We start from the raw sequence: 23,068 nt of genomic DNA, 5'->3' as shown, positions 1-23,068 counted from the left end.
TCACTTGTCAAGCACATAGGAGTGGATGAGTACCAAACTGTAGATATGTTATACCAAGTTGTAGATACTATTGATGGCATAAATGTGTATCTTTACCTTTCATATCAACATTTATACCGTGGTGTATCTTTGTTCACTTGTCAAGCACATAGGAGTGGATGAGTACCAAACTGTAGATATGTTATACCAAGTTGTAGATACTATGGATGGCATAAATGTGTATCTTTACCTTTCATATCAACATTTATACCGTGGTGTATCTTTACATGGTATTAGAGCTGGTGCTCTTCTAAAGAGTATCTTATGGCTGTTGTAGATTGCTTGGTTTGTTCTTGACTACACTACATGTCATACATTGACTCTCGATGGCTTAGACTACTCCATCTTGGGATCCTTTGGTGTTTTCTCAGCTCAATACTTCAATGGAGACCCTGTTGAGACACTAGATTCTTGATGTGGAGAACAATGCTCCATCATCACCTTCCACGTATTTCTTCTAGGGATCATTTATTGATTGAAGCCCAATTTTTCTTGTCATATTCCTTCATAAGGGGATTTTCAATTGGGGCACTCAAGCTATGAGACTAATCACCTCTGATATGGAGAAAACTTTTGATTAGAATTGTTCCAAAACATACTCCTATATCTTTTGTTTTATTTGAGTATGAAGTTGGTGCTTCGTACTCACAGTTCTTGCCCCTCCCTCCCACAATCCACTATAAGTACATATTTAGATACTTGTACATTAAATTTAGGACCCTCATTTAGATTCACCATAGGGTATCTAGTGTTAGCACATACTGTTTTTGATCCATATTTTGGCTTTAGCCATCATTAGCTACTCGAATGTCTACCACTTTGTATGTTGGTGCTTTGTTGTTGGGAATGCCACCGTGCATTGTGCACGTTCCACACACTAGCAAGTGAGTCACACTTTGTTCTATGGTTCGGTCATGTGGGGCTCCCCCTCTAGCATATTGTACCATCCTCGATTGCACAAAAGCAAGGACTCCCCTCTTGTGCTGATGAGTGACTGCTGCCTTCATTGAAGGAAATAGGGAGTGCAAATGAATCATGAAATACTTAGACCCAATCCAATACTCCTTGATTGATCCTAAGTTGATCCACCTCTCATTGAAGGAAAAAGGGGAATCATAAAGCCCAAACAAGACAAAGACATCTTTGGATTCTAGAATCACTTGCTTAAAAAGATACCTTTTGCTAGAAACTCAACCATGTGGATGACAATTGCCACTCAAAAGCCAACGGTCTTAGGCACAGATGCAAAATCAAATAGTCCACAATTGAGCGTATTTTATCCACACCTAAGCTGAATCCATTGCCCATCCCAAAACAAATGTCAGTCCCTTTTGGCAGTGGTACTACCACTCTATAGATGTTGAGAGGGAGTCTTCCCTAAGGAATCAGTGTAGATTCTCCAACCCCCTTGTATATGTGCTCATCTGTTGTTGGCCACTAGTGTGGTGGATTCTGAATCACCCCATGTTAGTGCCTATCTGACTGGCTCAGTCATTATACACTATTAGGCTAGATTCTTCAGATCTTGAGGTCACTCTTAGGATGATTAGGCTAGTCAGAGCCCACAATCCTTTTGGTTAAGTTAGGCTCTTCTTTTCTTAGACAGTCTTGCTAGATCTTTTTGAAAGTAGTAAGTGTGCATAAGTGTCCCATAAGCAAACCCACAAAACTTTGGTTGGCTTCCATTTCTATGAATAGAGAATGTGCTAAGTCCTTCCATGTAGTTCTTCATCAGTCTACCCGCTAAGGTTGCCATGTTCGTCAATTGGCTGCCGCCCATCATCTCAGTTGTTGCTGTGACCATCTGCTGTTGCTGCCCTGATCATTTGGAGGTTGCCACCATCTGTGTTGGTTCCAGCTGCTGACGTCACCATCAAGTGCTGCATTTGCTTCAGTTTGGAGCCACCTAGCCTGCTGTTTACCGCTGCTGCTTGTTGCCATCAGTTGAACCGGTGTCTTGCTGTTTCTGCACTTCCTCATCATCATCTGGCTGCTGTTCAACACTTAGGTGCTGCAGATTAGGTTGCATTGACTAGCACATCACCAAACAGCTGCCCACTGCTGCATTTTTGAGTTTTCTGTACTTTTTTGTGCTCCTGCTAGTGGTTGCTGCACTCTGAATCTTGGACAATACACTACAGCACCTCCCTTAGCCGACTTCGATGAGAGCCATCAGCTGTTAGACTTCTTTCCCTTTGAGCATTACGTATGCACATTCATTCATTAATTATATATTATTTGCTAAATTTCATCTTCTTCTTACCTATTTTGTGTTTTGTATCTTTGTCGGAGCTATTGTGTTTAGTTGTGTTCATACAAACTCTGTTTTCTCAATGTAAACCCTAGCATATCTTCATAGGTATTGCTGCAGCTAGGCAATGTCATTGCACAAGGATGGGATAGTTTTCTCCAAGGGAACCCATGCATGGGTGATCATTTAACAAAGCTTGAGTTGTTGCAAGGGGACAAGCCTCATGGGTGTTATTGGCAAACATGGGAGCGTTGGCTTGTATCTATACATGCTATTGGAATGTTCATGGCAAGACAAACCGTATTTATTATTGAAAGAAAGTGGAGCCAAAATTTGTCGTTTTAATGCTGTGAGAAGCTTGTTTGATGTGCATTGTCGTTGTTCTATGGGTGATATTACTTTAAATATAAGGCGTTGAGAAGATTTGAATTTTTACCCATTCTTTGCTATGTCTTGAAAGAGGTCCAACAAAGTTGGTTTATCTCCAAATTTACCTTGTCGATGGGCCTCAATTATAATTATAAAAGCATTGCACATCCTTCTTGTTGAAGCATTCAAAGTTTCCTTCTTTCAAGGACCTAATCCTCATAGAAAGAAGCAACAAAAGATTGTATACTTGTCTGGATAGGTGCCAAGAATTAGAATAATTAGATGGATATGTATCAATTCCAAATGGATTGGTGGTTTCTCAACCAGTTGGACACATATGAGACGTGAAGAACGCCCACATTCCAGTCCACGTTTCTTAAAGAATGTCAATTCTTGCTTCCAACCACCTTAGCTTTCTTTTGGCTTCTTTCCAAGTTTTTCTTGGATTCAATTGTCACATTTCTTAGCTCTTCACTACTAAGACAATCTAATCACCTTCATTTGCTTGTGTTTCTAGCCCCTCTCTTTGTGTGAATTTGGAGTATGAGTACACGACTATTGAGGGACACTCTTGATTTCTTGTTGACTTTTGGGTCTTGCTGTTCACGCACCCACCCACTCAAAAATTTTAAAATCATAGAAAGACGTAAGGGGGAGGCATATATAATCCAAAATAATAGTCAAAGAGGTCTACTTGATTTTGAGGAGTATCTGTTAAGGTCAAAGGAGTCTTTGAAGAGACAAAATGAGTGAGCACTTGAAGTGTACCTAAGAACTGAAATCAAATGACTTCATGTAGTGTAGATAGTTGGTGCCCAAAACCTAGTCCAAGGGATCAAGAGTGAGAAATTGGGAAGGAAGGACGGCATAGGCCCGAAACCCTAAGTTTCTTGTTAACTTTCTTGCTGAGAAATGAGATTTCTAAGAAAATAAGGGTTTTGAAGCTAGACATGACTGTACCATTGATAAATTGTCTCTTGATTGTTGGAACGTCTTTGACAAGAAGCTGATGCAATACTTAGTGAAGGTCCCACTAGGAGTGCACCCACCAAACATCTCCATAGAAACACTTGTTTGAAAGGCAAGTTACTCTTGTATATAGTTGAAAAATTCATTTCTGACAACCTAAGAGTGTTAGTTATGTCCCATATGACCAAATCATACATACACGAACAACATAACATCATGTCCAACGACCAGGCCACAACCAACAATCACAAGGCATGAAGAAAACAATGTGCTGAGGATAGAACAAAATTGAAAAGCATTTAGTATGATACATGGATGAGCAGAAGTTTGTACTCAAGAAGAAGACCACCAACCACAAATGCACCGACGATGAGATGGCTGCCACGAAGCTTATGAGAAACCATGGAAAGAGACAAACAAGAAATGAGATAAAGAATGACAAAAGCTTGTATGAGAATTGTTGAATTGTATGATACAGAAAATGAAGTCTCTCTTATGGGCTATCTACAAGCTTGCTGCTCATTAGAGCTTGGCTACAAGACAAGACAAGCATGAACCTTAGAATGGGTACAAGAAAGTGTTTGAGAGACTCAAATTAAGCTTAAAAGTTAATCTCAAAGTAAGTTCCAATTTCTTTTGTCCCTTTTAAGCTGCAAAACATTTTCTAGATGAAACGTATGTATATATAAAACTCCAGAGTTTTCGATTAGACAAATGGTTAAAGAGTCAAAAGTTCTATAAAAGGGTTTCAGTGTAAATGTAGTGAAAAAGTACATACATAAGAAGATCAAAACTGTGGTTACTTGAGAGATAAAGTGTGACATTAAAAAGGGGGAATACAAATGTAAAGCTTATGTTTGTAATTATCTGGCAAGGATATTGCAGAGACATTATGTAGTGGTGTTAATTCCTGTGAATGTCTTGATAAGTGTATGGATGGTACTGTATGCCACTTGAGGCATTTGTATTTGATAGAGCCCATAGTAGACATTTTTGAGCAGGTATTATGATGAGTATTTGATTCTTCTCTGGCTATACAGGCAATGATTATACTTTCATGGAATGAGTCAGCAACTCCACTTGATATTTTCCAGCTTCCTGTATTTGAGAATGTGTTGAGCATCTTCATTACGGCTGCTATTCTTCGCCTTCTACAAGGTGCATAAAGTTGTATTGTCATAAGTCTGTCAAACAATATTAAGCTATGTCTGGTCATTTTGAGGGACCTTAGCACTTTCTTCTTGTACAGTTGTTCTGGATATTGCACTCAACTTCAAAGCCTACAACAGCATGAGTTTCTGGGACATGTTAAGAATATCACTGAAACTGATTGTAGCAGTGGCATGGGTCATTGCCCTTCCTATTTGTTACGTTCATTCATGGGATAATCCTAGTGGCATACTCAAAGTTATAAAGAATTGGCTGCGGCAGACTGGCAAGATACCATCTTTGTACATTACTGCTGTGATCATCTATTTGCTGCCCAATCTGCTCGGTGCAGTTCTTTTTCTGTTGCCCACAGTAACAATGTGGATCGAAAATTCAAACTGGGGAATCTTTCAGCTATTGCTCTGGTGGTCACAAGTAAGTGCAGACAGGATCCTGTCAGGACTGTTTTGTTTTTTGTCCCACACTAACAAGTAGAATTTAGATAGGCATCTATCAGTGATCTGTCAACCTCTAAGGCTTTGTTTCAACACGTGGGCAGCCAAGGCTTTATGTGGGACGTGCTATGCAGGAAGGCCCTGTTGCTCTTTTCAAGTAATCTCCTCTGAAGACTTGTAGAGTAGCTCACTTAGTGTGGGGTGAATTGAACTATCATGTTAATTGCATTTGTCTGTGAAATGGCAGGTACACCATGTTTTGGATTGTTCTTCTGATCTGCAAGCTTTGTTTTAGCTATTTCATTCAGGTGCTACTTTCTAGTCAAATTTAAAGTCCAGCTGCCAGTGGGTTTCCCATGCTCATGCTTGATTTTTTTGTTTGAAAAAAAGGCATCTAGCAAGTGCTGTTCCTTATTCAGTTGGCCTACCTAAAACATGACAGTAACTGAAAGCTCGTTCTTTCAACTGTCTTTTCAATATGTCTGGTACAGATCAAACCATTGGTGAAACTCACAAAGGATATCACTCAGGTGACTAATGTCCAGTATGAATGGCATGAACTTTTCCCCCATGGTGAGTGCAACTGTATAATATGGATTCTAGATATGTCTTGCTTGTAAAACTTCGGATTCCTCCTGTTTCGTGATTTTTATGTAGTTAGGGTTCTTGTGTTGTGACGACTTGCAGCCAAACACAATATTGGAGCTGTCATTGCTATGTGGGCACCAGTGATTATGGTATGTTAATAATGGTAATTTGATTGACAGTGCTTATAAATGGTGATCTTTCAGACTAATCCAAATTTTTATTTTTCAGTTTCTTAACAAGGGGGCGATATTTTGTAGTAATTTTGATTGTGTTGAATGATTCATCCCATTTAACCTTTGTCACTGTGACAGGTATATTTCATGGATACTCAGATTTGGTACGCTGTGTTTTCAACTGTTGTTGGGGGCGTAATGGGTGCTTTTCATCGGCTTGGTGAGGTAAGAATGCATACCTTCTGTTGTTGCAAGCCTGAAATATTAATGCAATCATAGTTTGACTACATCAGTTGGTACTTACAAGAAAAGCTTTTCCTCTAGTTCAAAATTTTGTCATACATTCTAGTTTCATGCATTATCTTTTGCTGCAGTGTTGATAACGGCTGATACTTTTCTAACTTTGAACAACCCATGCAATTTTAACAGCTGCCTTTTTGTGATTGCACATGCATGTGCATAAATGTACGTGTATCAGATTGGGAACTTTTGACTATTTATAGTTGGCTTGCTTTATAGTCACATAGGACTGGAAATAGGGACAGGGGAAGGCTATGAATTGCCATACCTTGCGATCAATAGTCACATAGATAAGGCATGGGACAGGAAATAGGGATGGGGAACAGGGACAGGGGACCCAAAATTGGTAATTGACTATGAATTGCTTGTATGATAGCCGTCCTCTTGATGACTATCTTTTTGAAAATATCTGAGAAGGGATGCTAATGTACCGAGCTAATGCAGCTTACGATCCTTAACTGAAAATGATTGGCTTTGCCATTCCAGCCTTAATGGCTGAGTTTTATCTTTTTCTTTACAAGATATTGAAGTGAGCAAAACGATTATCATTGAATGTTGTCTCCTTTGGCAATTGGTTTTGGCACCTTTGTATTGTATTGTTCTCGTTTTTACTACTATATACTCCACAAAGTGCACATTCATTAATCATTTTACTCTTTTGATTCTTAGGAATGGTGATGCTTTGTTAACTAATGCAAGCTATTGCTCTCAAGAAGAGAGTGAAAATGTTAGAGCACGTCCCAATTTGAGAAGCTTGAGATTGCCGTTTTATGCAAATTTGCTCAATACAGCTCAAAAATCTTATTCATTAAAGGTAGGAAAATTGGCCAACATCATAATCTAACCGAGAGTTCTTTTAGAAGAAGCTGCTTTAGAATATGAGAATGCCAATATTAGAGTAGCACAAATAATTAGTGGATTGTTGAAGAGGGGAGCTCAATTGGCATGTAGATGTCTAGACATCAAGATGCAGTGGGGATTAATATCCCCTCTCAATCCCAAAACTAGAACCGGATAGGGATAGAGATTTGGCCTTGTATGGATTGACCAAAGAGATTTTTCTATGACAGATCTATAGGTGTGCTCATTGAAGGGCTGATTGAGGGAATCCTTAAAAAGGTGGATAGTGGGATGAAGTGGCGTGGCCACTAGCTACAAGACATCTGATTGGTACACTATTGTTTCACTAACTAAAGGGCGTACTTTTGCTATGAGACAAAAATACTATCCCTAGATTGAACTACATCCATCTCCAAGAAATACGACAACTAACCAAGGTCAATCATCTCAAAAGTGGAACAAAGTTGGGTCTTAATAAATGCTATGATAGTAGAATTTGAGCTTGTGATAAGTAAATCATCAATATGTAAGAGAATGGGGTTGGACCCCTTTGATGTGGGCTTTATATATAAGTTCATGTCATAAGGGATAGAATGAGAACCATGAGCTCGAAGGAAATCATCCATCCCATGGAATGAGGAATGCGGTGCTTGTTTCAGTCCATGAAGAGCTTTTTGCAAACAAAAGACTTTGTACCAAATTAAAAGCTCCTAGAACTTGGATCAATGCAACGCTTGCCTTGTAGTGCAAGGTTTTCGACAAAAACATGGCATAGATTATGAGAAGACCTTTGTTCCAACACCCAACTTGAACCTTGGTGGATCGTCCAAGCCAGAAGAAAGTCATTGGGATCAAGTGGATCTTTAGGACCAAATCAGAAGCTATTGGGACTTTGGATCAGTACAAGGCTTGCCTTGTAGTGCAAGGTTTTCGACAAAAACATGGCATAGATTATGAGAAAACCTTTGCATCAACACCTTGGTTGACGTCCTTCCATTTCTTGATTGCACTAGTTGCTTGTCACAGTTGGCCAATCTATCAAATGGATGTCAAAGTGCCTTCCTAAATGGTCATTTGGAGGAGGAGGTCTATGTGGAGTAGCCTCCCAAATTTTCTTTTGCAAATTGTAAAGAAAATGCCTTGAAGGGAGTCCTCCAAGGAATCATTGAAGTCGAGCATCGGTTGAGAATGTATATCGAAGTGTAATTGGCCTCGACCCAAAGATGCTCAAGCAGCTCTGTTGCGAACAACATAGAGCATGCCCTGCTTATCACGGTTCGGTTCCTATGCTCTACGACTCCATTTTGAGAGGGATAGTTGGTAGAGGTGAGTTGGTGGGTGATGTTGTACTTCTCTAGAAACTTGGTAAACTCATGGGAGATGAACTTGCCACGAGGATCAATCCTTATACATCCTACTCAACGACTATGTATAGTGTGCCATTAAGGGAAGTAGTGGATGTCGGCCCATAGAGATTAACATGGGCTAATCTAAGAGGCGTCTCAGCTCTATGTGTGATCTACTGAGGAAATGGAGTGTAGTGTTGCTCTCCTAGCTAGCAAGTTGGATAGACATCCTTGGACATTTTAGGCAAGGGAAGCCCATCTATCGGTGTGACATCTTATGGAGCAAGTCATATCTAAGGTGTTTGAAGTGATAATGCCAAAGGCACTCATTGTTCGGAGACTTCCGTGTGGTGGCTAGAGCTTGTAAGCGGTGGAATAGCGAGTCCTCGGCTATCAGTTGGGAAAGAGGCTAGGCATCATGCAAAGGCCACTAGGTTGTGCCTCAATGTGAGCGATCAATAAACTAGTTAGAGAGTCTATAGCCTCGACTATGGTCGTTGTAAAGAAAATTGCTTGTCCCAATCGGCAAAATTGTTCAACAAGTTGAAGGCCATACTTTTGCTGAGAGACAAAAATGGAATCACTAGATCTAAAGTGCATACTTCTGCTGAGAGGCAAAAATGCAATCACTAGATCTAACCATCTCCATTTTGCTAAGAGACAAAAATGGAATCTCTAGATCTAACTACCTCCATTCTCTAAAATTTAGACATCTGATTGAGGCTAGTCATCTCAAATGTAGAGCTAAGCTAGGCCTTAATATTTGCAATGGTAGTAGAATCTGAGCTTGTAATGAGTAGATTATCAGTCTACAATAAGATGTAGAGGACCCCCTTTGAAGTAGATCGAACATATAAATTTGGGTCATAAGGGGTAGAATAGAAACCATGAGTTGGAAGAAACTCATCCATCCTATGGAGCCATGATTGCAGTGCTTGCTTTAGCCTTGTAAATAGCTTTTTGCAAATGAAAGTCCTTATCTTTAGGGTCCACGAGAAAATCTGGGAGGCTACTTCATGTAGACTTTCTCCTTTAGATAACTGTTTAGAAATGCGCTTTTGATGTCCATTTGATAGGTCAGCCAATTGTGGTGAGTGGGACCAATGCTAGTCAAATTGCAATATTTAAGGCTGATTTACAGCAAAGCTTTGCCATGACAGATCTTGGTGTACTTCACTATTACTTGGTCATCCAATTTGCCACCATTGAGGGAGGCATCATCATGACACAATCCAACTATATTGGACTACTTCTTCAATGCTTTCAATTCAATGATTGCAACCCTGTGACTACTTCTTTGGAGCCTAGTTTCATATTCACTTTTGATGATGGTAGTGGATCTTTTGACACTAACTTATATCAGTAGATTGTTGGATGCTTGAATTATCTATGTCACATGAGGCTTGATCTCTTCAGTTTGTTGTCTCCCAGTTGAGCAGATTTATGTATAGCTCTTTAGTATTTCATTGGGAGGCAGTGAAGTGTCTTTCAGCATTGTAAAGGTACCTAGGATCTTGGCCATTTCTACAATGCTGATTCTTCACTCTCTTTGCATGGATATTTTGACAATGATTGGGTTGGATGTTCAGATTCTCGCTTCTCTCAGTGTGGCAATTGCTTTTTCTTGGTTACATCTCTTGTTTCTTGGTTCAGCAAGAAACAAACAAAGGTTGCTACTTCCCATTGTGAAGTTGAGTGTAGAGTAGTGTTTACATCCATAGTGGAGTGTTTTTGGCTTTGCAAGTTACTTGCAGATCTTTATGTGCACGAGATGGCTCTGACACTTATCTACATTGACAACTAGAGTGCTTTGGCCATTGCACGAAACCCAATGTTCCATGTCCACACAAAGCATATAGAAGTTCGTTACCATTATATTCATGAGCATGTCACAACTCTATAGAAACAGAATTTGTATCCTTTTTCATTAATTTGTCTATATAATGATTTATTAAATTTATTTCCTTTGCACTAATCAGATATAAAGAAAAGTGCATTGGAGCTGGCCATTGATGAGTGGTCACAGGTTATGGTGGACCCACGCGGTGGGTTAGAGAAAATATAGTTTACACTTCCACCTATATGGCCCGATTGGGTGCCTGTGACCAGAACTTACGCATATCAGGGTTAGACTCGGACACAGAAAGGATTGATGCCTTGAAGTGTGGGCTAGATCCACCAGAACAGACAGTTACAATCAACAAGATGGCATGATCATGAAATGCTTGTATTGTTAGCAGTCATGTTTGTCATGCCTTGTCATCTCCTGCCTGTGAGCCTCAGTCTGAGTCAGACGAGGACTTTAGGAGCTCTGACTTGTCTATCACTTGTTTTGACGGAGGAGGTAGCTAATTCTAGAGCACTCAGTTTATTGCATTTCAGTGCATTTTCTCCTCCATTCGGGATTTTATGTGCATTTTCCGGGGCAGTTTCTGCATTCTTCAGCCTGCCTCACCTGCCGGACATTGTCTACCCTTTCCGGGATTTTTCTGAGCATTCCTGGCATTTTTACCAGCATTAAATGCTGGTCGGATCAGCATTAAATGCTGATCGGACATATTTATGGCCTCAAATTTCAGGTCGGCCAGTTTTTGGGTTTTTTGGCTTTTTATAGCCATTTTCCACTTGGCAGTCAGTTGTATTATCATCTTCCCTCCTTCTTTGGGAGGTGCACACTCCGACTCCGCCATCTTCCTCCGTCTTCGGTGCTGCCATCATCATCAGCCTGATCTGGTGCCCTCACTGACGCTTCGGGCTGCGTGCAGGGGCTGATCAGTCCACAGTTTTGTATTCAGCATTCATTACAGTCAGTGTAGATTTTCTTCCTTCATTTTCTGCTGTTTCTCTCTCCTCCTTTGTGTTCGTGTTCTTCTTCCGTTGCGCACTCTCACATGTATAATGTGCATGTGTGGGCTGAAAGCTTGAAATGCACATTTCTTTGCATAGGAAAGTCACATGAAGATTCTGATACCCTTTTTTGCGATGAACACGGAAAAAGCTTTCGTATGACACCCATATTGGGGGCGTCCCTAAATTTTAGGAGATCCCTAAATTTGTTAGGAGGTCCCTAAATTTTAGGAGCCTCGAATTAGCCTAAAAATGCTAGTCCTAAAAAATAGGGATGTCATTCTAAAAATAGTAAGTTTTGTACTTTAACTGTGTTTACTAAATTTGGTTGTTTCTATTCTTGACAGTATTCAACCCAAAAAGGAAGGCCATAGAGAAGAGACAAGTGTCAAGACACTTGTCACACAAGTTTCCAAGTGTCCCACCACTTGTCACATCTCATGACATGTGGCTGGACACTTGTCTTGTGTTACTCCACTTTCCCCTTTTGTACTAGCTCTTCCCTCTCCTATAAATAAGAGCTCGTTTTTCTTCATTCAACATCATTTTTCTTTGTTGTAAACTCATGTAGAGCACCCACAGATAGTCAGAAACTGGCCCCATCCATCCCCATCATCATCTCCCACTTCTCCATTATCAAATTCCTCCATATTCCCTTTTCTATCACTGCTGTTTTACAGGACAACAAGCCTGTAAATTCATTACAGCACCTCCTTCTCAAGCTCTTTCTTCCATTTTAGTAACAAGAAGCAACCTATCCATGTACTATTGTTCAACAATGGAGAAAGGCTGATTTTCCCTCTTTCTTCTCTCATACTGTAAAGAAATCAGTTCTTATCATTGCATAATAGATCATGCATGTGTGTTTGTACATCTTTGCATGATCTTGTGAGAGTGAGAATTGCTTGTCCTCACTCTCAGGTTGATTGTAACTGAGCTCTTCCCTAAGGGACTTGGGTTGAGCAGAAATACATTCCTTCGGGGGGGGGGGGATTGCCTATCTTCAACCCTCAATCTTGTCTCCATTACTTTTACATTTTCATGGCTGTAATTTTGTGAGTCATTTTCATTTTCAGCTTTAAGTGTTCATTCTCTTTTATATTAAATCTCGAAAACAAGCGAATATCATAATTATTAAGCATACTACGTTGTTCGGGGCGTTTATAGTGGTATCAGAGCTTTGGCTCGGTCCTCATCCCAACACTGGTAGTGCTTACAATTATAAGTTTGTTTGTTTTCAGCCCTTGTATTGAGTGCTTGAGCATATTTTTTTTTCTTAAGAGTCTCAATGGATCAATCGAATGCTATCCTTCAAGCCATTCAAAGTCTTAGAGAGGAGAATCAGCAAATTCGTGAGCAACTTCTCAAACTAGAAAAAGTTGAGAATCCCAAAGAATTCAAGGAAAGAAGCCTATCTACTTCAAGGAGACAAAGCCATACCAATGAAAGGAGCCGATCAAGAAGTCCAACTACTTCTAAGAGGCAGTCCCATTCTACTTCAAGACAAAGAAAGAGATCGCGTTGAAGCTCATCCTCTTCTTCAAAGTCATCTGGCGCCTACTCTGATGGACCCTCTTCTAGTGATGAAGAGTCACACCCTTCTCGTGGAAGACCTCATCATCGTCAAAGGCATCGACATTCTTCACCCTCGTCTCCATCTTCATCCCTATCAAGCACTTCATCATCTTCAACCTCAAGATCCGGGCATGGACGAAGGCATAAGAAGAAGAAGAAGACTAAGTCACTATCTCAACTTGAAAAGAAGATCAAGTTCAGTATATATGATGGTTCCCGAAATCCTGATCTTCTTTTGAAGTTTATTCGTCAATTTCAAATTTTGTATGGTCGTGACAAGTATAAAGAAAAAGAAAAGATTAAGTTTACAGCTTTACATTTAACCGACTTAGCTCATACTTGGTGGACGGGGTTGGAATATGATCATACTGTCCCAAAATCATGGCGGTCCTTTGTTTGCATGATACAAAGCCAATTTCTTTCTATTCATTTCAAAAGAGATGTAAAAATGGAATGGGATCGGCTTTGGCAAATGAAAAATGAGTCACTTGGTGACTATACCAAGAGATTTTGGGAGCTACATTTGAAGGTCCAACATTTCAAGAAGATCAGCAGTTCGGAAAAGCTTAGGAAGTTTCAAGGAGGTTTGCATTTTAAACTTCGTACTGCTCTTAATCATTATCATTGTTCTAGTCTCAGGGAACTCATTGATCATGTTGAGACATGGGAAATGGAGCACAATGGCAACAAATCATTCCAAAAGAATGATAAGAAGAGAGTAGCTGATGATGAGGAGTATTCAGCCCCAAATGAAGGACAAAAACAGCGGCAAAAGCAGCCATCAAATCAAAAGAAGATGAAGCCCTATGCACCTCCTAATGCTCCTCAATTTCGCTCCAATCTATACCCACAAGCAAAGCAACTTTTTGAAGAAGAAAAGCAACGCTTCATGAAAGAAGGGAAGTGCTTTAAATGTGGACAAACAGGCCACATAGCGAAGCAATGTCCAAACAAGGGACAAAGCAAGGTTTCTGACAACAAGTTTAAGTCGCCAGTGAAAATCAATGCTATCAGTGATGTAGTTGCAAACACAACTCACACTCCAGAGACGCGCAAATTATTAAAAGCTTGGGGACAGTTGCAAGGTAAGCAAGCACTATTCTTGATAGATCTTGGGGCGAATGAAAATATCATTTCCTTGCAATTAGCTAAAGAGCTTGGATTAAAGAATGAAGAGATGGACACTCCGGCAGAAGTTCGACAAGCTTTAAATGCGGATGAAGGTGACACAGTGAAGACTGTGACACCGTACATTGGCAAGCTCAAGTTTCAAATTCAAGGCTACAGTGATGCAGATACCTTCTGTATTGGAGACCTTGAGGGTTGCGATGTGATTCTTGGCATGCCCTGGAATCATAGAGTAGATTCAACCATCTTCTCTCAGAAAAAGAAGGTAGAACTCACCAACAAAGGCAAGAAGTACGAGATCCAAGCTGGAGTTTTTGGAGACACCATACCTATGGTAAGCCATATGCAAGTCTCTAAAGCAATTAATGATTGTATTCAATGTTGTTTGCTTTATGTCACTGATGTAAAAGATAATATGAATGTTGAAAACCAAGAGCGACTTCAGCTCTTGGAAAAGTATAAAGATTGTTTTTCGGAAGATCTTCCTTATCAGCTTTCCCCAGAAAGGCCAGAAGACCATCATATTGATATTATCCCGGGCAGTTCTCCTCCTAATATAGCACCATACCGTGTGAGCCGTCCTCAACAAGAAGAAATCAGAAAGCAAGTCGAAGACCTACTCAACCGTGGGCTAATTAGGCCAAGTAGCTCACCATTTTGTTCACCGGTTCTTCTTGTTCAAAAGAAAGATGGCACATTCAGGATGTGCATTGATTATCGAGCCCTCAGCAAAATCACTGTGAAGAATCGGTTTCCTATTCCCAGAATTGACGACATTTTGAATCGTCTAGGAGGCTCAAAGGTTTTCAGCCGCATTGATCTAAAGAGTGGTTATCATCAAATTAGGGTAATACCACAAGATGTACACAAAACTGCTTTCCGTACTTCATACGGTCTTTATGAATTCTTGGTGGTTCCTTTCGGATTAACTAATGCACCAGCCACCTTTAATCGAATGATGGAGCGCATCTTTAGAGAGCATCGACAATATGTCGGTACTTTCTTTGATGATATTCTTGTCTTTAGCAAGAATGAAAAGGAGCATCATCAACACTTGGAAATTACTCTACAATTACTACAACAAAATCAACTCTTGGTAAATGGTAAAAAGAGTGAAATTTTCATGCATAAAATAAATTACCTTGGGCATGTCATCTATTCTGAAGGGATTCAGATGGATCCTGAAAAGATCAGGATAATCCAAGAATGGCCTCATCTTCATGATGTACATGAGGTGCGATCGTTTCTTGGCTTATGCTCTTATTACCGCCGCTTCATCAAGCATTTTGCACATATGGCTTCTCCACTTCATGACCTTACAAAGAAGAAGATCTCTTTCCAATGGAAGGAAAAAGAGAAGGCAGCCTTCACAAGGCTGAAAACAGCTCTTACTTCTAGACCTGTTCTTATCATTCTAGATCTGGTAAAACCATTTGTGGTGGAAGCAGATGCTTGCGGTGATTGTATTGGTGCAGTGCTAAATCAAGAAGGCCATGCCGTAGCCTTTGAAAGCTGCCGTCTAAATGATGTGGAGAAAAGGTATGACATTTATGAAAAGGAGCTCTTAGCGGTGGTTCATGCTTTAAAGATATGGAAACATTATCTTTTAGGCAATGAATTCCTTATTAAAACCGATCATCATTGGGTAGTTCTCTTGGTTCTACTAGCATGAAGTCGCAACCCTTCGTTTCGAATTCTCATGCAAGACCTTGGAGTTCTTCCCTTTTTCAGAGACATTCAAGATGGTCTTAAGAGACCACAAAGGATCCAATGTTTGCAGGTGCAATAGAAACATGTACGCTTGCTGTGAACTATGCTCTTATGCTTAGGATTATCGAGGACAAAGTCTACTGTTGTCGAGGAGGCTTTTATCCAAGATACTTGGTGCCGTGCCATGCAAGATGAACTCAATCCCTTTGAGCAGAATCACACTTGGTATTTGATTCCCCATGCTCTACAAATGAAGTTGATTGGGGTCAAATGGGTTTGTAAGACCAAGTGTTGGGCCAATGGGACACAAGTAAAAGCCAAGCTTTTTGCCAAGGGTTTTGTTGAGCCCAAAATTTTGGCTTGGACTATGTTGAGACCTTTATTGTGGTAGCTCGTATGTTGGCTCTAAATAACCTCTTAGCCTTGGTTGCCCATCACAAGTGGTCAGTGACTAGATGGATGTCAAATTAGCCTTCCTTATTAGTGATATTCAAGATAAGATTTATGTTGAGTAGTGACCATAGCTTCCAAGTTCCAAGATCAAAGGATCTAGCTTTGTGCTCATGGAAGGCTCTCTATGGCTTGAAGCAAACATCTTGGGCTTGATATCATTGGGTAGATCGCTTCTTCTTGACCATGGGTTTTGGCAATTAGATTATGACTTGAATCTCTACTTTAGATTGTTAGATGGGTAAGTGACTTTGTTATTCTTTATGTAGATGACTTGATTGTTATTTGGTCATAGTGAGCACATCACATGCATAGAGAGATGTCAAGCACAGAGTTTACCATGATAGATCTTGGTCTCTTGCACTTTTTCCTTGGTTTAGAGGTGTTTTAGATGCCCATAGGCATTCTCACCTCACAATAGAAAGATGTGGCTCATTTGTTAATAGCCTTTTTGCACAATTGCTTGTGTAAGTCAACTTCTTGTTGTATGAACCCAATATCCAAGCAGCTCACATGCAATGATGAACATCACTAGCTATAGATACTTGTGGGTCATTGATTTGGCTCATTCTTACTTGACCATATGTTTCTTATGGAGTCACCATCTTGAGTTTTTGCATGTGCACATCTCTATAGCCTCATTAGTAGGTCACTTAGTAGCTCACTATTGCTATTCTTCCTTAGAGGTAGAGTATGGAGCTGCTTATGCAATCGCCATTTTTTCTATTTGGTTGAGATTGATGTTGATTGAGATTGGATTTCCATAGCCATAGCCTACGGTTATTAGGGGTGATTGTCACAGTTGATGGCTATAGCCAAGAATCCGATATTTCATGCTTTGACTAAGCACATTGAGATCTAATATCATAGTGTTTAAGAGAGCATCTTGAACCTTAGTTGCTTGAAACTGTGTTTTGGACCCCTAAAACATCGATATGAGTGAAATTCTTTGGAATCGAAACATGTTTTTTTTGAAATTCTTTTTTAATGCTTTGTTTTTTGGGGGATGGGGGAAGGCCTAGGCCTTGAACTTTACCCACCTGTGTTTTCGTTTTTTGTCAACATGCGTTGTGTTTTGGTTTTTAGCCTTCATTTCTAGCCTTTCGATTGTATATTATTGCATGTGTTTGCATGCATGTTTCTCTTCACTAAAGCCATTTGTAGTAAGAGGATGCATGGAGTTGTAAAAAGATTTGCATGATTATGAAGGTTGTACTCTTATTAGCAACCCATGTTAAAACCAAGCCCACACATGCCTTTATATTTATTGTTATATCTTTATATTTTTATTTATAGATTTATTCATATTTTTCAAGCTCCTTATTTAGTTGCTTGGGACAAGTATTGAAACTTCATTTGTGACTTTGAAACACATTTTTGTTTTCCTAGTTTCGATACTCTTAGCAACTAGGTCTTGGACAATAGTTGGAGCTATTTTACAGACAATGTGATGGATATCTTCATGTAGGCTCTTTCATTGCCTTCGGTTGTTTATTGTGTGTGTCCCTTGGGCGTGTAGGCACACTTGAGATCTCAAAGGTGTCAGTGATTACCATTATCTTTGGTTGTGAGTCCTACCTTGAGTTAATGAAGGATATTATGAGCTTTGTTGGGGTCTAATCATTTAGCTACTCTTAGTTATTTTTTTTCCTTTGTTCTTATATTTAGGTCCCATCCATATTTTTGGCTCGCAATGATAATAGATATCCCAAAGGATTTGATTGCTATCTTAAAGGATTTTAAGTCAGTTTTGTGCATAAGTTAACTTATTAGTTGATCTATGCTTGCTTTTCACATAGACTTCTTTTGTATCTTGCGTTCTCTCTCTTAGTGCTTGCATCACAACTACACTCCATAGCACATGTAGGGGTTGGGCCTTGTATCAACATTCTTTCATTTTTTGGGTGAGTTTCTCTTGTTGCCTTCATTCTTTTTCATGCTGCTCTTGTTTGGATCTTCTTTCGTTGCCACTTTCACAATCATGTGCAACCTAGTTTGAAACGTCTCCCCAGGATCCCACCTGCATAGAAGATATGATATAAACCACATTCATGAATGTAAGTGATTGGACATCAGATTCACCTCCCAGCCATAGAGTCAAACAGACTCGCCCTTGAGCATGGTAGCTAGCAGCAATGCGGGCCATGAGCACATCTTAAGGATTGGCATTCCATACCACCAACCCATACCATACGGATGTGTTGATGAATAGGCCAAGAGTCCAAAAGTGATGATCACACAATGAATGTGCACAATAGGGCCTTGATTTTTGTAAGTAGAACTCCACTGCCCTAACCTTGAAGTGTCCTTAGTGCATGGCATTAAGTCACTTCTTAACCACTGTGACCAATGCTACTAGCGCCCATCTAGATATTTGAGGATATAATACTTTCCCCCTTTATGAATGATTGTTGTCCTTAGCAATATCCTCAAGAACAAAGTGAAGAAAATGACTCTTTAACGAATGTATTGATTTCCAAGTAGCCTCTGTCTCCAAGCTTTATTTTTTCCACTTGACCAAATATTCAGGATAAATGGTTCGATGGGATAGTTTAGTCCTGAGGTCGAGAACCAATTTAAGTTCAAATGGAATATGTCGAGCAATGTCCTCAAGCCACATGACTTTCTTAATCAGAAAAATCAATTCACCTTGTAGCAATTGTTCTTTCAAATGACTAACGTGAAACACATGGTGAACTCAGATTTTTGAAGGTAAATCTAGCTTGTTTGATATAATACTTATCTTCTTGGTGATTTGTCAACAAAGAGACTAGTTAGCTTGTTGCTTTTTGTAGTCATCTTTGTGGGGATGAATCGAGCCATTTTTCCTCAATTTGTCGATTATAACTCGGATGTGTCATGATCTTGATTTGTATAGGGTAATCGTACTACAAAACCCATAGAAATGTTACTTCACTTTCGATCAAGAATTTGTTGAGGATGTAACTTAAGGGTAACAAGCCAAAACCTCATGCTGCATCTGCAACATGCACTACTATTATTTACAAGTTACAAGTACATAGATGGGAGTGGATACATCATATATGAAGGTTCATACAAATAAGAGTAAGCTTGAGAGAGAGAGAGAGAGAGAGAGAGAGAGAGAGAGAGAGAGAGAGAGAGAGAGAGAGAGAGAGAGAGAGAGAGAGAGAGAGAGAGAGAGAGAATTGAAATGATATATTAACGTCTACAAAAGGCCAAAATGACCTTTTGACCTATGAGACCATGAGTTACAATCATGTGTATGATGGTACAACTGTGTGGGCAAAATATGTAGCACAAAGCAAAATAAGGAAGGAAACTAACTATGGCTATGTGTAAAACATAGAGCTCTATCTAGTAACAATGAGCTCCAAATGGTACAATCTCATGTGGGTATGGAGGGCCTAGCTCTAACACGAGCAATAATCCCCTGTATCCGCCTATGAAGGTGTCGTCGGTGTTTGTGTCGAGGCCTAGGATATCTGGATCGGCCAAGCTGAATTGCTCGATCAATTAGTACTCCTTGTTTGTGTGTGGACTATGGCAGTGAGAGAGGTTCTTGTGTCGACTGTGGTTGTAACTGTATTGAAGTCTTCTGAGTCTCCTTTGAAAAGAAGTCTGTGAGCTGCCTCTATGAAGGGCCTCGGTGTCCTGGAGCAATTGTACTCCCGAGGCACATGTTCGAAGTCGTCGTATCTCAAGAAGAAAGAGGCCAAGGCATTGCTGATCGGTAAAATCCATGACTTTGGATAGTGGTCCAAATCTGTCTCTAAAGAGACAATGAAAACGACCACGGACCTCATAATACGCTGAGCAACAGCAGATATAATGCTCCTCTGTCTCTGGCTCTAATTGGCATATTTGGCATATGCGCTCCTTAGGTGGGATGGATCTATATCTGTCAGTCTCAATCTCTAGCTGATGTGAGGAGGTGCGCAATTGGCCAATAGTACATCTGGTCCCATGGGAAAGGTGGGTGTCCATTTATCTCGGGCGAACAATAAATCCATCATCTGTAGTATGAAGGAAATACTCACGGTAGAAAGCCATCTTTGTCCCTAGCTCTTGCCCTAGCATCAACCATGTCCGATATCCAATTGGGTAAGATCCATCCTGATGATCTTGCGAATCTTTATCTTGCTCAGATCAAGAGATGGTGCATCAAGGGAGTACTAGAAGGGGGGTAACTTGTCCATGCTAAAGCTATGCAACTCAAACTAGACCGACATTTGTGCATACCAACATGAAGTATCACCCTCTCTGGCAAGCTGCCTGGAGGACTCAAGGGCCAACCGTGCATATTTGTGTCAGGGTAAGTCCCATAGGCTATGTATGTATGTGACTGATCGGGTGAGGGCCTCTGCCACAATCGGTGTAGCTGCTAGCTCGGCTCTGATGATCTCATGTGGCACTGAGACCTTACATTTGATCATCTTGGATATCATGGACACTAGGGGTTTCTCCATTGACCTCCATTCGTCATAAGTGCGCCCTGATCTACTACGGTGGTCAAGACTGGGCCTCCATATCTGTACTCCATAAAGTAGTGTGGATGTGACCAGTGTATTGAAGAGCCATAGCTTGGTGCACGGTTCTTGGAATTGCACTTGTGAGCACATCCTCTCCAAACCACCTAGTGTTGTGTATCTGCAAGTCAGTCTAGTGTGTGCTGCCTCTCGCATAGAAAAGGTGGGCCCTGTGAATTAGACTCCCAGGTATGTATAAGAATCCACATACTTCAGCTCCTCAGATCCATATGTGAATTTAGGTACTGATCTCCTGACCCACTGTGGTAAAGTATTAAATACCATCACCTTGGTTTTACCAAGGCTCACTGAAAGCCCACTGTCCAAAGTATAGGAGTGTAATGCATCCAAGTGTCTCTGTAGACCCTTTGGAGAGTCAGCTATCAATACAATGTCATCTGCATACAATAGGAGAGGTATCCAAGTGCCAGCTAGTGGAGCTCCTCTATCTCCTTCTTGTGAAATATCATCAGCAATCCCATCAATATACAGGCCAAATAATGTCGGAGAGAGGTGGCATCCCTGCTTCACCCCAATGGTGGAGTAAATAGGTGCCGAAAGGCCCTTAGGTGTCCGGACTTTGCCCACAACTCTCTCATACAGTGCCAAAATACCCCAACTGAGCTCTTTCGGTACTCCCATGGCATGCAATCTATGTATCAGCCTGTCTCTCGGTACTGTGTCAAAGGATTTGCGGAAGTCCACAAAGCAGCAGCAGGTCCGTCGGCCATGGGCCCTTCCCTCCTCAATGATCGCTCTTAGTGTGAGGATGTGATCCAATGTGGAGAAGCCTCTGCTAAAGCCAGCATGTCCCTGTGCTCTAAGACCCCACATCTCTGCCCACATGCTTAACTCATGCTCAAGGATGAAAGCATATAGCTTAGCCAATGTATGCCCAACCATGATAGTCCGATAGTTACTAGGTAGAGTAGGGTCCCCTGACTTGAGGATAGACATAATAGTGTTCGTGCTGCATCTTTCTGGTAGGCCTTCACACATGGCTTTGTTAAACATGTAAGGTAGGAATCTTGCCACCAAATCTCGAGCATGGATCAAGTGCTCGGCTACTAATCCATCATGATCTTGTGCCTTTCCTCTGCTAAGTTTGTCAATGGCCTCTCGGACCCTACTTTCTGTAAAGAAAGTGGGTCAAGAAGAGGTGGTTGACCCTCCACAATATAAAGACTAGTTGCGTACTCCTCCCATACAACGGTGGACGTAATAGACGTGGTCGGGCAATGCTCTCTGAAAAGCCTCCAAGCCCCTCTAGAGTCCTGGCTCAAGAATGATTGATATAGGTCTCACTCCAACTGGGCCAAGAATATTCTCTTCTTCCACCGTGCGAGGCATCTAAAGAGTATCTGTGCCTAACTGTGGGTAGTGGACCCTAGTGCTATCTCTCTCTATAGCCGTGCTCTGATCTCACGGCACTCATCATCATACCAGCTATTCCGAGGTGTCACCTCAGTGGAGGCTCTCAGTGTGGGTCGTGAGTGTGGGAAGGCTACACCTACAACGATGTGTAGGGCCTCATTGAACTGTTGAGTGAGCTCCTGTAATGGAACATTAGGGTCTGCATCATGTAATAGTCTAAGGATCTCCACCTCATAGATATCCTTTGTCTCTCTGGAAAAGAGGTATCTCAGGTGTCAGTGAGCTGCATGATGGGTCTGCATGTCAGTGAATTGGAGGTCGATGGTGAATGATAGGTAGGCATGATCCACTGCAACTCTGAGAAGGCGTGGGGATACTAAGAGGTCGTGGATGTGAGATATCAGCATCGGTTGGGCAAGAACATAGTCTACTGTGTTGGCACCGTGTCGGTGAGGATAACATGTGAAGGCGCCAGATAGAGGGTATCTAGCCATGCCATTGAGAATGGCCAACCTGTGTGCTGTGCCCATCTCCACAAGGTATCTTCCATATTCGGTGACTTTGCCCATATCCTGAGATGTCCTCTCCAGTTGTAGTTGTGACACATCTTGCTCCTCTAGCATCTCCTCGGATGCATCAAAGAAAGACACCTGATGGGAGACTGTCTTGGCATTAAAGTCTCCTAGTAAGATAACCTCTTCCTCCTTCGAGAACTCCCAAATATCCTCATCCAAAGCCACATATGGTGATTGCCCCTTGGGTGGGGCGTCATGGGATGTCATAGGGGGAAAATAGCATATGGCAACATACAAAGTGCATTCCTCACCATGCACTCTCAGCCACATGTATCTGGCCTGCTCATCTTTGCGGACTACTTGGATCATTTGATGTAGCTCCTCCTTGAATAACACTGCCACTCCTCTCGACTCACAATTACTGTAGTTTGTGCGTGTCTCCTTCCTGTAAGCTGACTCCCACCTATAGCCTGTCACCTGTG

General features: G+C 41.0%; 2 protein-coding genes and 1 pseudogene across 2 annotated transcripts in view; 1 reads left to right on the top strand and 2 right to left on the bottom strand.

The window, feature by feature from the left end:
• LOC148042155 (callose synthase 5-like) overlaps positions 1-23,068 on the top strand; it is a 91,531-nt gene that overhangs the window by 14,565 nt on the left and 53,898 nt on the right. Inside the window, exons 15-21 of the mRNA XM_087685764.1 lie at positions 4,669-4,786; positions 4,878-5,212; positions 5,337-5,389; positions 5,480-5,540; positions 5,724-5,805; positions 5,920-5,969; positions 6,132-6,218. Of these exons, the coding sequence (XP_087541890.1) occupies positions 4,669-4,786; positions 4,878-5,212; positions 5,337-5,389; positions 5,480-5,540; positions 5,724-5,805; positions 5,920-5,969; positions 6,132-6,218 (786 nt within the window). The remainder of the gene's footprint in view (positions 1-4,668; positions 4,787-4,877; positions 5,213-5,336; positions 5,390-5,479; positions 5,541-5,723; positions 5,806-5,919; positions 5,970-6,131; positions 6,219-23,068) is intronic.
• On the bottom strand, positions 19,557-20,221 carry LOC148042158 (uncharacterized; annotated as a pseudogene).
• On the bottom strand, positions 22,347-22,916 carry LOC148042157 (uncharacterized). The gene has a single exon (XM_087686265.1). It carries the CDS (start codon positions 22,914-22,916, stop codon positions 22,347-22,349), a length of 570 nt encoding a protein of 189 aa, XP_087542391.1.

Source organism: Lygodium microphyllum, chromosome 1 (genome assembly GCF_053477565.2).
Source record: "Lygodium microphyllum isolate KBCC chromosome 1, Lygodium_microphyllum_v1.1.10, whole genome shotgun sequence".
Taxonomy (NCBI): domain Eukaryota; kingdom Viridiplantae; phylum Streptophyta; class Polypodiopsida; order Schizaeales; family Lygodiaceae; genus Lygodium; species Lygodium microphyllum.
This window is presented reverse-complemented; position numbering and strand designations above follow the sequence as displayed.

Bases quoted from the DNA above. Each gene is read 5' to 3' on its own strand.
- LOC148042157 (XM_087686265.1), bottom strand. From the start codon at position 22,916: ATGTGGCTGAGAGTGCATGGTGAGGAATGCACTTTGTATGTTGCCATA.